Genomic DNA, 14,865 nt, shown 5'->3' with positions numbered 1-14,865 from the left:
AGACGACATCAAACGCTTACTGCCGCTTTTAAATTGTGATTGGCCTTTAACTGGATCTTCTTTAACAATATTTGCTGCATTTCATGAAAACTTGTATTAAGAGTGAAAGAAAGCCTTGATAAAAGTGACAGGAACAATTAAAACCAACTTCAACCTTTCATTTGAAAAGAAAGAATGAAAAGGCTGGTGTCATTTTCCCCAGAGCTGTGTATGTGAAAATATAAATTGAAAGTACGAGAGTGCAAGTATTTCTCTCTGTAAAGATTTGATAAGAACTTAAGAGCAAGGAGTATTTAGTTATATGGAAAGACATAGGAGTTGAAAGAGAGTGAAATAAGAGGAACTCTGTCTCTCTGTCTCTCAGGAGGTTGTTGCAGCTGTAATTTAATTATACTTAGAATGGGCTGGAATATGTGTATAGGTAGCATGTGCAATTATAAAACACACTGTGCCAGAGGAATACCAGGCCTTGTGTTTCAGTCTTGAAGCCAGTGTTTCTGCTGTTAAAACTCCAGGATAAACCTTATAAAAATGGGAAATGGTTGGACATCTGCATTCAACAGCATTCTTGCATCATCTTCCAAGATACAGTCAGTGGTCCCATTATTTTAAGTGAGGTTCTGGACCAAGTGAAACTTAAATTTGTTTCATTATGGTAATTCTTGCATGCCTTTGCACTTAAATATCAGGATTATCCACTAAGGAAAAACCTGTCTTTGTGCTAACTTGCTGAAAATATTTCAAATAATTAGTGAAAAAAGGATGTTGTGTATCCACTTTCACTCCTTTCAGACATATGGTAAATGTATTTCTGTTTCTACTAGTATCCTTACAGGACATCAACATGAAAAAAGCATTCAAGAGCTCAACAGTTCAAGACCAGCAGGTAGTTTCAAAGAACAGCATTCCGAACCCCGTGGCTGATATTTATAATCAAAGTGACAAACCACCACCTCTGAATATTCTTTCACCTTATAGGTAAGGAAATATTGATTGTTTACCTTCTTGTACTTTACCCTTTATTTCCTAATTGTATTTCCTAATAATTATAACGGAGGGAAAAGCTATATTGATTATTGAGATTTGATTTTTCAAGATTGATAAAACTCAATCTGCTAACTAAACAATTTATTTCTTTTTTAAGAATGGTGTAGCACAGCATTTTCAGTGTATTCTATTTGTAAGAATAAGAATTTTTAAGTGCAAGGTAAATGTGTAGGATTTATGAATAAAGGATGTGTTTTTGCTGTTGCTACAGACAGTGGTGGTATTTGTTTGTGGACCTTCAGTTAGTAAGGGTTGTTATTGATCAGCTTGAGGCTCAGATGATCATCAAAGGTACGTTTTCTGGATTTAAAAGATACTAGTTCATGTATTTTTAGCTTTTCTTCTGCTGCTTTTCCAGGGATGATAAGAAAGATGGATTGAAGTTCTATACTGATCCTTCCTATTTTTTTGATCTTTGGAAAGAAAAAATGTTACAAGATACTGAAGATAAGCGAAAAGAAAAGAGGAGACAAAAGGTAAAAGCAGAAACATAATAACACATTTGTACATTACAATTTTATGTGCAGTCGTCCAAGCGTAAAAATTTCCAGGTCATACTTAGTTTGTGTGCATGGAAAGATTGTTCCTCTTGTGTGGCTGTAGATTCAGTACATTCCATTTTTATAGCTTGCCCTGTCTATTTTAAGAAGCAGCAAATTGAATTTTAGGAGTGCTGTGGTTATCTTCCAAGATGCTGTTTTGACTCCTTTGCCAGTATCTGTTTATTGGTACCCAGAGAAATGGCCCTCTTATGCTCCAGAAAAAGACATTGTAATGGAGAGAGGAAAGGAGTTGGAATTAGAGTTTTTTCCATTCCAGTGTTCCATTTTTTCCATTCTGATTTAAAAGGAAAAAATACAGATGCCTTTATAAGAATTTTTAAAATCACTTGAGCATTTCTTTATTCCTATAGAACGATTTCTACAAAACTACTTATATATATAAGTTACTTTTAGACTTTAACTTAGGCAACACATCCTGCTTATTTCTATCCATGGTATATTTTTTTGTAGATTTTAATTGTCTTATTACAGTCTACAAATGCAAATATGCTCAATTCCAGTCATGTAGTATTATAGCCATACATCACAGAAATACCCCTTGAGAAATTCTAGCTGAAGTACTATTTGATTTGATTAAATATATGCCAAGTCCAACTAAGAAAAAAGCAGCATAGACTTGAGTCTGCATGGATAAACTTCACTTTGTGATGGGAAGAAATCTGAGGTTTAGCTTTCCAGAAGATGGTTTTCAAACATTTCATGTCCTGTGTCCTTTGGAGAGCAAGATGGTTTGGGTGGAATGTGTCCCAGGCACTTTGTTCCACAAGTTGCTGAACCAAATGTCCTTTTTCTTTTATTCTTGTCCTTGTGGTAGCAGTAACCAGAAATGAATCCAGAGCATTTATTAACAATATGATAGCTGAATTTAAATTTTCAATCTATTAAATGAGAATTCTTTACTCAATTTGTGCTCTACAGAAGCACAAAACTTGATAGTTGTTGAGAAACTGTGCAGGTGAAATAAATGTGTATAGTTCAACAAAGTACAAGCTAGATATCCAAATGCCATCTTACTCAGCTGACCAAATGCAGCTAGTTTTTAACCTCAATTTTTTATGTGCTTGGTGAAATCTGAGAGTAGTCCCTGCACCAGAGAATCAGTTTTCCAGTATTATTTTGATAATTTGCCCTAAGTGCTTGAGCTGTTGCAGCGGGAGGTTTATGAGCTGTTTAATTTTCTTGCCTCAAATATCATGCTTTTTGTTTCTGTATACAGTTTAATTGAAAATATCTGACAGGGATCCTCTGATTTGACTCTTTCAGGCAGTCTTTTTCTGAAGAAAAAAGTAATTTTAATCCTCTAAGTTTAAAATCTAGTGTAGTCTATTTTTTTTACTTTCTGTAGATCAGTGTCTGAGAGTTCAGTGTAGTTTTGACTTGGTATTTACCAGTAGTATTCTAAATTGAATGACTGTAGGTAGGGCAGTTGTGATAAACAAAGGATAAGCTGTTCTGATTTGCTCTTTATTGTGCTGGCTTTTTATCTGAGAATAACTAGCTATTCTAGCAAGTAAAAATTTCTAAATTGGAAGGCTTGTATTTCAGAAATCATTCTTGATGACTTGTGTTTTGATAGGCTTATATAAATTTGTGGTCAGGAAGATACTCCAGTGTCATGCTTCCAGTTTTTTGAAAGTATTGCAAATACTTGCTGAAGCTGCTTTTTATTACTAGCTCTTAATTCTTTATTAAGGTGCTTGAAATATTGTTTGCTAATTCTTGATGCAAATATCAAACTTACAATTAACGCATCACTGTTTGAAGGCTCTAATATGTTTTGTGTTCGCTGAAATAATTTCCTGCCAACATGAATGACTTGTTTTCTGGCCTAATCTACAGCACCCACTTGTCTGCCACAGCTTCCATTTCAGTTAGTTTAAAAATGGTAACTCCTCTTAATATTACTTTAATTTTCTGAGAAATATTTCCAGCTGTAATTATCTAGAAAGGCTTCAGCTCCCCTAGAACTCTGTCTCTTTGCCCTGGGTTGTAAAGCTAGAGCTGTCACCATTGTCAAGGGAATGAAACTGCTACTAGAACAACCTAAAACTACTCTTGGAGGTACATGTAGCTTTGTCAGCTGCTAGTAATAGGGCTGCCCCACTGATCTGGAGACATTTAATGTTTTAGAGATGTACTGATATAATATTTAATCAAAATATTGGTACCAGTAGGGTTTAGTACTGCTTGAGTAAAAAGGATTCAAGTGCATTCATTAGGCTGCTTACAGATGCTGATCTGGAACAACCTGTCCAGCTGAAATCTGATCCAATTAAAACCAGCTAAGCTTTGTGCTTATTTTTCATTGTTTATGCATCCACATGTATAAACATTTTTTAAACTTTTTAAAACTTTTTATATACTTTTTTCATAAAAAAAGCTGATCTCTTTAAAACTAAACTTCTAAATAATAAGCAACAACTGTAAGCAGTCATGTAAACATCCATGACTGTACAGGAGTTGTATCAAAATTATTGTCTTCCCAGTAGCATCATATATTGGTCAAAAGGTGAATATTTCTTTTATTTACAATCTTGCAAGAAATAGATAGTTGTGATCCCCAGATGACAAATTGTTGTTCTGAAAGAAGACAAAATGAAGTGTTTTCAGTGAAAATGCTTACTTGAGCTTTCTTCTGAAATATAACATGACTTAGCAATCAGGATAAAAGTCAAAAATTAAAAGAAACCCAAAATATTTGCAGCAAATAATTGAAAAAGACAGATGAAAATCTTTTAACAAGCATATATTCAGCCATGGCAATTAGCAAAACTATATATATTTAAAATAAAGCATGACTAAATCTTGTGTCCTTTCTGCTCCAAATCCTCTGTTGGCAGAATTTGATGTGAAAAAAGTGGTTATCAGAAATAAAAAGGGTGTGATTCTAAAAAGTTTGTGGAGGAAAAATATTTTGGGAGAACTGATTAAAAACCAAGATGATCATTGTTATTAAACATAAATCAGACCAAAATTTGTTTACTGTAGAAATGAGCAAGAGTTGTAATAACATTTGGGTGTTGAACTTCAAGAAGTCTTTTCTGACATTCTAAATGTTAGGAGGGTCAGCAGGTCCCTCATGCAAATATGCATGAACGAGCAAGAGATCCAAAACAAGGACAAGGAAGCCATTTGTTAGTTTTTTGTTAGTTATGTAATGCCAAACACATTATTTCACAATTATTTACTCAGTGCTCTTTGACAGTTAGAGTAAAAAAACCTGTGTTCATCTGTGATTAACTTTTTCTTGAGCTGGCTTTCCAACTGGTATCCCTTATTTCATGGGTCTAGATTCCCCAGTAAAAGGCTTGCCTACCAGAATTTGACCAAGCTTTTCTCTTAATACAATTCACTGACTGCATTCTCAGAATACCAATATAATTCTTTCCTGAGAAACTATTTTTCTAGCAGCCAAAAGCCTAACACCAACCTACTAATAGATCAAAGGCGTAGGATCCAGAGCTGATTGAAAAAAACCCCTATGCTCTCATGAACACTGTAAAAAGGAGTAGCAGACCCTTCTCAGTCTGAATTGAGCAATCTTGTTCATTTTTTTCTGTAGAACCACCAGTAGGAGTTTTATATTCATACTGAGTAGTCAGAAGTAGGTGAGTACAACATTTCCAATGTGTAAAAGCATTAGGTCCAATATGAGGAGATCTTGCTATCAGTGAGGTAGAGATAAATAGCAATGATAAACACTGATGTTGGTTGAGCCTGATGTTATATTGAAGGGTAAAAGCAGCCAAGTTTGTCATGCACCTATCAAGCTGTAATATTCTGCTGGCCTGAGTATTGCCTACTCACTGCAGACAGAATTAGTGTAATTCATTTTTATATCAATGATGAGGAGAAACTAGGAGGAATTTCAGTAGTTAATTAAATCTAAGAAGAGAGAGGAAGTTAAGACAAACAAAAATAATTTCACATAGACTATGGAATAGGAAAGTGTGTCAAATTTCTCCATACTTCCCCTGACTCTGTTGATTGTGACCATAATGAATAACCAGAATAGCCCTGAGTTTATTTAACATTCTCAGAAGTTTGATTTTCAGGAGATGAAAATTAAAAGTGCTTCATTGTGGTCTAAATAAAAGACATGATGTCAAAAGAAGTTTAACTTTCTGGCTTTTGAAATTGGTCCCATTTCTGTATTAGGAAAACCAGGAGATTGGCATCACAGTAGCACATGCATCCTTACAGAGCAAAGGCAAATCAAAAGTCTTGCTACTAATGAGGTTCATAGCGTAAAGGCATACTCTTTAGTGCAGAGAAATTTTACGAAGACTTGGCTTCATCTGTAAATCTGGTCTTATATTCATGCACTCTAACTGCATTTTAACCAGCTTTTTTCCTTTCCTTTTTTCTCTCTCTTTGCATGCTTTATTTCTTTTGTTTGGACATTAGGAGCAAAAGCGTATAGATGGCACCACCCGTGAGGTGAAAAAGGTTAGAAAAGCCAGGAACAGACGCCAGGAGTGGAATATGATGGCATATGACAAAGAGCTTAGACCTGACAACAGGTTGTCTCAAAGTGTGTACCATGGAGCATCTTCCGAGGGATCACTGTCCCCAGATACTAGGTCTGTTTACAGCAAAGCTGTTTGTTATACCACAGTTGTATGTTCAGCAATACTGAGTAGAATTAGGTGTTTTTACAGGATGGGAATAGTTAGACAAAACATACAATGCATGTATAAAACATTCTTTTCAAATTTATTTTGAAGTGTAAACGACATAACAAATTCTGTAATGATTTTTTTTTCTTCCTCAGCTTCACATGAGCATTTTGTCCTCTTAATGTTATGTATTGCAGGGAAAAAAGTGTTTGCTGCATGCTTTGTGTTTCATCTTCAGTAGCTGTAATTACAAAGCATTTGAGCCTCTACTAGATAATGTCAGTAGCTCTTCCTTAGTGTCTAGTTTGTTGTTTGGTGCCCTGCTGGTAGCTTAATAAATATTTTTCTGTGATCTACTCAGTCGAGAATACTTTTGCCTGTAAGGAATACTTCAGTGGAAGAAGAGTTCAGCTTTTTGATGTTATATTAGTCTGAAAACCAAGCTACAAAATCAGATGAGATGCTACTGCTTGAAATAACAAAAATCTCTGCTTGGAGATAACGCAGCAGCATTTGTCTTCATTGACTGAGATTCCCTTTGAGCTCATTGGGAGCTACCTGATGTGCAAGTCTTAGTTTTTGCACTAAGCTGGTCTCACCAGAGGATTTTCCCACTTATTTTCTCTGTGTGTTGTGATTAAGTACTAGTGGTAAGCATAGAAATAAATAGGGTCCACTGGAAAAAGTGTTTAAATTGTTGAATGGCTAAGTTGAGGAGGCAGCTACCGCAGCAAGAGTGTGGAATGATGCCTTTAGTCCACTGTACAGTGGAGATTAAAAGATAAAAATCTGCTCAGAACTTTGCAGTGTTGTGGTCTTTGTGAAAAGTAATGAACTTGTAATTGAAACACAGTATTTGATATTGCTATTGGTCTTTCAGTAATGTATTCAGACTCCCTCACTGTCTAAAAACTGTTGTTTGTTTAGTTTTATTTACAGTTTCTAATGCAAAACTTTGTCTCCTGTTAGTCTTAATGAAACACTGCAGACTGACTAAGCTTTACATAGGTTGATCTAGCAAAAGCTGTGGATTTTTTCATCAGGAGTTCTGTTTCACACTTTTTGAGTCTTTTTTTCAGGTTTAACACTTTGCCTCCAGATTCCCGAGTTTAAATTATCATATTGAAATGATTTGTTTTTATCTTCCAGCAATGTCAACATGTATTTGGCTGTTTGCAGATATGTGGTATTTGCAGTCTGTGGGAATTTTTTAAGCAGAAATTGTAGGATGCGTCTGTTGGGTTTTGATGTTGTTTGTGTGACAGATACCTTGTACTTATATTATGCCTTTTATATTTTATAAATTATGGAGTATTTTACATTTCAGTGAATCAAACATTTGAGATTGAATCCTGAAATCTGTTTTACATCCATGAAGTGTTAATTCTGAGAATGGTAGTGGGGTGGAGAGAGGGCTTTCTATTTTTTCACCTTGGAGTAGTCTTAAGCTATAAAAAATCCACACATATAGAGAAATATGTAATGGTTTGAGAGACATTTTCATGCTGCCAGCTACTGCATGAGCAGTGTTCTGTAAGTCAGGTTCCAAAGAAGTGCATTTGGTTTTACTGTCATTTTTTTCTACTGCTAAAGTAAAAAAAAAAAAAAAAAGAAAAAAAAAAAAATTGGTCGTATATCTTCTAGTTTACTAATTGTAAGACTTAAGCATTAAATGTTGACATCCCCATGTTTGGACTGTGGCAATTTACAATGTATTTGTTATACTTATTGTACTTTAGAGAGAGAAACACAAGCTGAATCCAAACAGAAACCAGCAAATTAATGTGAGAAAAGTAAGAACAAGAAAAGAAGAGTGGGAGAGAAGGAAAATGGGCATTGAGTTCATGAGTGACGCAAAGAAAATGGAACAGGCAGGAAGCATGAAAGAGGACAAAATGCCCAAAGGGTTTGTTATTTTGTTTTGCTCAAAGCCCTGGCTTTTTGTTGCTTACCTTGCTTCCAGTCTCACCGATAAGTGCATCAGTTCCCTGTGTTCACTAAAAGCCAGGCTGCACCATTGTTCATTACTAAAACAAGTCTTCACAGTAATGGGATGAAAAGATCCTTTTGCTCCCTCTCTTGGGCTTATTTGACAGAACATCCTAGACTTTGTATCTTTATGAACTCTCTGCTCAACTAATACTTACATTTCCCAGTTTCTTTAAGCCTTTCCAACAAAATTAATTGTGCGAACAAAATAAAAAGCATTTTCTAACTTTCAAAATTGTTTTTCTGTGCATTGGTAAAATATGTTCTTCTGCATAATTGCAAGTGCTTGTAGTATTGCTTTTCTTTTTCTGCTGCCACTGTTAACTTGAGGCAGGCTGGTAAGTATTGCTATTTCAAACAGTGGACTGTCAAAATCATTGACAAAAACCATAAGCTTCATTATGGCTACTAAAATTCTTGTGCTTTCTGTGGACTTAAAAGAGAAAACTTCATAAGTTTACTTGATAAATCGGGGAATCCTCTTGCAAGAAAGATAATACTGATTATATTCTTTTTCGCTTGTTTTGTCAGTTATTTAGATAATGTCCTGTTACACTCACATAATCTGTTCTTCTGCATCAATTTACTTTAATTTTAGGTCCCACGCATCCGATGTTACAGATTATTCTTATCCTGCTACTCCGAATCATTCCCTCCATCAGCAGATAGCAATGCCTTCCTATGGAGCAGGAGATAGTCCACAGTACATGGCAGCATCCCAAAGCCACGAGCATGAATACAGACCACCCTCCACCACTGTACGACACGCCACTTTAAACAGACCTCAGCAACCACCTCCACCTCCACCCCAGCCTTCAGATGGCCAGCACAGCTCAGTACCTGTGGTACCAGCAGAATATGGGTAAGTCTGATTTATTCTAGTAGATTCTTGGCAAAAGCAGAGGAATGTATGTTTTTCATAACCGTTGTAACGTGTAATGCATCAAAGAAAGAGACCCCAAATACGTTAGTTACCTCCTTGGGGAGGACAGAAGAAAATTGGTTTAGTTTCTGTGTATGAACTGAATTTAAGTGAAGAAATAGTGAAAGCAGAAATAACCAAGTTTGTATTAAATGAAACATGTATTGGTGAAGTCAGTATGATTGTAAAATATTAAGGGTGCCTAATACAATATCGAAGAAGGGATAATTTTCCTTTAAAGTAGGAAGTAGTTACAGGATATTTTAAACTTCAGGAAATGTGCAGAAGGAGCATTGTTGATTGTGATTAATCTGGCAGTCTTTGTTGCATCCCTGAAATCCCTGAAAGGCATTTTTAGAGAAGCTTGTGACAGAATTGGAAGGGGTCTCCTCAGACACAAATTCCGTACTGCCACAGGAGGAATGCTGCTTCTTAATTCAAGACAGAGATTTATGAGATGCCTGTGTAGATATTTTGCCTGAATGCATTCTGAAGGAGGGCTTGCTCCAGGGTTCTGGTTCTCCTGTTGCAAGAAAACATCTGTTTTCTAATAAGTCTGTGTCTGTTCTTTTGTGTAAATAGCTTAAACTTTCAAGCTGTAACCCCAGGAAAGTTGTAGTCATTCTTGCCTGTGTTGTTTTTTGCTATTCAAGTCAAGGTTTGTCATCCTTGCTTGATCCTGGGATAGCCTTTGCCTGATTCATGGCTATCGTGCTGCAGATGACTCAATTAGGAGGGACTGCTCCAGCCTGCCCTTTCTCTGTTGTTTACAGTGTGTAAGACATCCCGGTGCTTAGTCCTCAGGTCCATGACTGTTGTCGGGGTCTTGCAGTTGTCATACACTGGCATGTGCCACTCAGTGTCTTCAGTCACTTTGCTTCAGCTCCTGTCTCCTGTATCTAGTTCTTTACCTACTTCATAACGCTTATCAATTATCTTTTCTTTTTTTTCTTTTCTGATTAAGATTTCTTTCAATGACATTTTAACAAAGAAATGAGCTCTTCCCTGTGCCTCCTATTTAAAGAGCCAATCAAATGTATCAGTTTAATTAAATGGTATTTAAACTCATTAAATTTGACCGAAGAAGCACATGAGATACATTTACCTTTGGGTAAATATTTCCTTTCATACTCTGCACTGTTCTCCATGTCTGTGTCCTCTATTACCTCTTGACCTTCTATGGAATTGAAGGATATAGTCTGCAGTTTTCTTGGTCCCTTCTTCTTCAAAGACTTTGTGCTTAACAGTCCCACAGAGTAGATGTTTAATAAGAAATGAGGCTTCATACTTAACTGGGCAGGAGAATTAAGATAAAGAAGCTCACTTTGTAGCATGCTGAAAGGACATTGCTTTTAACTTCAATATTTGTCTTAAATCTCAATATATCAGCAATATTTGACTATTCTTACGTGTATAATCACTTGCATATTTAAGTCACTAGTTTAAATGGCTTTTGATTTTTGTTTTACCTGCGGTTGGATGAGTGCAGTTTAAGGGGCGATAATTTTGTAAGTTCTAACTTTGAATGCATTAAATGTTTTTGTTCTGTTTTATATAGGATGCTCCCAGCTCAGATGGTGGATTACTACAATCCTACAGGTCCTCCCCCTCCTCCTCCCCCTCCTATGATTCCTTCAGCACAAACTGCATTTGTTAGTCCCCTTCAGCTTCCTGTGCCACCTTCCCATTCCGGACTGGTGACTGGCTCTACATATGCAGCTACTCATCCTCCTCCTTCTGGTGGGCTTGTTGTCACTGCTCCTCCTCCTCCTGGCCCACCTCCTCCCCCTCCAGGCCCTCCTGCTGCAGGTGCATCCCTCTCTTCCTCCCCCATGCACGCTCCTCCGGTGTCGGAGGCGAAGCAGGCACCGATGAGCGATGCACGGAGCGATCTGCTGGCTGCCATCAGGATGGGTAAGTACACACTGAGTTTTAGGTATTCCTTTTTTCAGTGAGAGCACAGTGTTTTCCACTGAAATGAGTTTATGGCTTCTTTTCCCAGCTGGGAAGATTTCATTAGCCACAGGTACCACACACCTATTCTGACGCTTGTCAGCCATGAGATTGGATCATTTTCTAGCACCTAAAGCTGCACAGCTTTGTCAAGCATGTTCTAGTGTTTGTGTGGACATAATCTAATGAACACATCACTTGTGTTCATTATGTAGAGTGCCAGTACATGTACATGGATTTTTGCTTCTGTTCAGAAGAACTGAATTACCCAACACCAGGCTTCAGCCCACTGATTTTTTAACCAGTGACTTACTCTTAACCAGAGCTTTTCCTGACCTTGCTTACAATATGGAGCTGTAGGTCTAACAGTATTTCCAAATACAGTTTTGAAAACTTTCATCTTCAGATCAAAATGACCTCTGCAGTCTTGGAATATTTAGCTTCAGCATATTGTTGACAGTTTTAGAAGTCCAAAAGTATTCAGTCTCTGAGAATTATTTCCAATCTGTCATTTTTGTCTTTCCCTCTTCCTTACTCAAGGAGGCTCTCTTCTCTCAATGCTTGCTTTCTTTTTCCCCCTCCGTCTTCCTGAGTATTTTGTAAGGATACAACAAACCAATAACAGTGTCAAATATAAAATCTCTTGTCTGGAAAGCTTTGTCTGAGAGTAATTGTCTCTGCAGGAATTCAGCTGAAAAAGGTGCAGGAGCAGCGTGAGCAGGAGGCGAAGCGCGAGCCCGTTGGCAATGACGTGGCCACCATCCTGTCGAGGCGCATTGCCGTGGAGTACAGCGATTCCGACGACGACTCCGAGTTCGATGAGAACGACTGGTCAGATTGAACGTGGTCCAAGCCTGCTGGCAACTACATTAAATACTTGGCTTCAGTGATTGCTTTGTTAGCAAGATGTAAAGCAGGATGTTGGCATGTGTTAAGGCTAGTGAAGGAAGTACTAAAATTGAATTGGTATTATTCAGAATGCTGTAGCTTAGCAACTCTGGTAATAATGATGTGATTATGCTTATGCAGATCAGAAACTTGTCTTACTTTCAGTATTTACTGCATAATACTTAAGTGCCACTAAATGTAGCAACTCTTGTGCTGCGTGCAAAATATGATGCAGTTGTTGCACTGTTACAGAACCAGCATTTTATTTTACTTTCCTGTTATTGAAGGGATAAAATATATTTTTTTGACTTTACATCTTACTCTTTTAATTATGTAAGCAACTTAGATACTTGTGAATTGGTCTGGTTGTTAATCTTTGAGGGCAGCTACCTGTATGGCTGAGTGAAGTGTTGAGTTTCATAAATGTGACTTCTAGCTTTTTTATTAGGTACTAATTATGCCCACCTTAGTCTATTTTTAACCACTTTTGGGCTTAAGTTTTTATGCATACAGAATTGATTTTATACTATCTTCCTTTTTATCTTAAAAATGTAGCAGATGATGAAATGTATACTTTGAAGAATGACCCCACATGATCCAAAAAGAACATTTGGTGAGCAAACAGATATGTCTGTAACGGTACCAGCTCTAAATTGCTGGCTGTTTGTTGGGAAGAGTGTTGGGGGGTCTCTGCTGGTAGCAGATGCATGTCTGTGTTATAAATGGAAATGAAAATACCTGTAAAGCTTTTCAGTCTTAATATAAGATCAACTGGATGCAGAATAGACCTGATGGAAACCCTGTGGCTGTTGCAGTGCAGAAATGCTACTGCTATTACTAAAGATTGGAACAGTCTGGATCTAGCAATCAGATACATTTCACAAGTATTAAACTTGGTCTTTACGCCTGTAGGTATAAATGTGTGTAAATAAGTTCTGTTGTTGTTGATTTGTACATGTGTAGTTGTGTAGCACATTGACTCAGAACTCTTATTTTGAATGTATTTCTTTCCCAGTACATCCCATGGATAAAACAGGAGCAGTTAAAGCAGTTTTGATGGCTGTTGGGGTACTGTGCCATATATATATATATATATATATATATATATATATATATTTACAGTCACTTTGTCCTTTCCTAGGCATAGTTGCTGCCATAAAGCCTGCTTTGTCTGTCTCTGTTTTCCTTGTTTTCCATTTTTTTATCAGCTGTATGGTATTAAAATGGTTTGGTTTGTTTTGGGTTTTTTGTTTTTTTTTCTTTTCTGGACCAAGAGTCAGGCTGCTGCTCTGCCTAATGAGGCTTTTAAATTTTATTCATAGCTGGGGAAGATTTCTTTCCTTACCAGATTACAGTTTTAATCTTTGTAACAGAAGTCTGTGTAATTCCAGGTCTAACATTTGGTAAACCTCCTTTGTTCTGTGAGGCACCCCCATCTGTTCTTAAAATAAGTATGTAAAATAAAAAGAGAAATGGAAGGTGATTATCTAACCTGTGTTTACACCATTAACAGTTTTAGTCCTGAGAATGTAACAGTCTAGCAATGTTTGCATGCAAACTGTTGGCTACTGCATTGCTGTTTAATCTGCATATGATTTTTCAATCCTTGGTGGCTGCCTTTATGGTAGAGGGATAACGTGCTGCCTCAGGGCTGGTGTTAAAATTTATCACACAAAGTATGACCAATCTCTGCATAGTGGTGAGCAACCACTGCTCTTGGTAACCAGGGGCAGCTGAAGGTACTTGATAATCTCTGTCCCAGTTGCAGCTGGTTTTGTCTTTGCCTTAAAATGCAGAGCTGAAGTGTGCTTTATTTTGTGTCCTGGAGTCTGAGGTCTGTGTGTCCACCAGGGAAGACAGAATTTAGGCTGTAGCCTGATGGTGGCTTTCAGCACTGTGTGGGACATGGCTTGTCCTTACCATCATGGTGTGCTTGCACAGTGGCCCTGCAAAGTGATTCTTGGGAGAGGAAGCTGAAGGTACAACTGGGACCTCAGTGTTACATCACTGCATAGGTGGTGAGAGCACTCTCGATGTTCTTTTGATACATGCTGAAATGAAATGTTTCAGCAGAAAGTTCTTTCCAATCTACTGAAATTTGATATGACAGAAGATATATTTTATGAGCACAGAAGTTGGTGTGTCTGAAATTTTGTAATTTGTGCTTATTTTAAATAACAAGCATTAAACAAGCAATCAGTTGTGACCAGTGAAGATAGTGTAGATTTTTCAGTCATAGTAGCCAACCTGTTTTTCTGAACCTGCAATGTTGTCATTTTCTTTTTGGTATTTTATGGAAGAAATGTGAATTGAATTTAGTGATGTAAACACTATTCTAGGCTGTTTTTATCAGTTTTATCATACTTCGGGTTGTGAATAAGTAACAAATATGAATAAAATCTCACTTTTGAGCCTGTGTTTCTTTCCTTAGATTAGTAAGATTTTGGTGTTAATCTTTATTTTAACTTACCAGTAACAGAAGTGAAAATGTTAGACTTCCAAATGCTATCTCTGATCCCAAAGCATGATGTTCCTGGGATGAAGGATGGAGTCTACAAAACCAGATTCCTTTGAGGTACTGCTGCTCCTGCTAACATCCATACTTGGTTCTTTTGCAGACTTGATTCAGGCTCCAAGTTCGTGGCTGGTCTAAGCAGGTATGAATTTCCCTACAGGTAGCTTTAGGGATTTTTTTTTCCCCAGTGAAATGTGTTAAAGGCCAGCTCTGCTTCCAGAAAGAATAAGGCAGAAAATACAGGTTACATCAGCAAATCTTCTTGCCCACTTTTTTAATAAGAAGTTGTCTTTGTAGGTTAGTGACACCCAGCACAATACTTTAAAATACAAACCCATGTAGGCCTACTAGAAAAATACTTTAAATTTA

The 14,865-nt window shown here is 37.0% G+C and overlaps 1 protein-coding gene across 1 annotated transcript in view; it reads left to right on the top strand.

The window, feature by feature from the left end:
- Positions 1 to 12,230, top strand: part of WASF3 (WASP family member 3) — a 63,444-nt gene extending 51,214 nt beyond the window's left edge. Inside the window, exons 5-10 of the mRNA XM_041416059.1 lie at positions 825 to 978; positions 1,406 to 1,523; positions 6,018 to 6,193; positions 8,817 to 9,080; positions 10,699 to 11,054; positions 11,777 to 12,230. Of these exons, the coding sequence (XP_041271993.1) occupies positions 825 to 978; positions 1,406 to 1,523; positions 6,018 to 6,193; positions 8,817 to 9,080; positions 10,699 to 11,054; positions 11,777 to 11,934 (1,226 nt within the window). The 3' untranslated portion in view covers positions 11,935 to 12,230. The remainder of the gene's footprint in view (positions 1 to 824; positions 979 to 1,405; positions 1,524 to 6,017; positions 6,194 to 8,816; positions 9,081 to 10,698; positions 11,055 to 11,776) is intronic.
- Positions 12,231 to 14,865: the final 2,635 nt, after the last annotated feature.

This window comes from Onychostruthus taczanowskii, unplaced genomic scaffold (assembly GCF_017590055.1).
Source record: "Onychostruthus taczanowskii isolate IOZ18803 unplaced genomic scaffold, ASM1759005v1 scaffold50, whole genome shotgun sequence".
Taxonomy (NCBI): Eukaryota; Metazoa; Chordata; class Aves; order Passeriformes; family Passeridae; genus Onychostruthus; species Onychostruthus taczanowskii.
The sequence above is the reverse complement of the archived record's forward strand: the minus strand, read 5'-3'. Positions and strand labels throughout refer to the sequence as shown.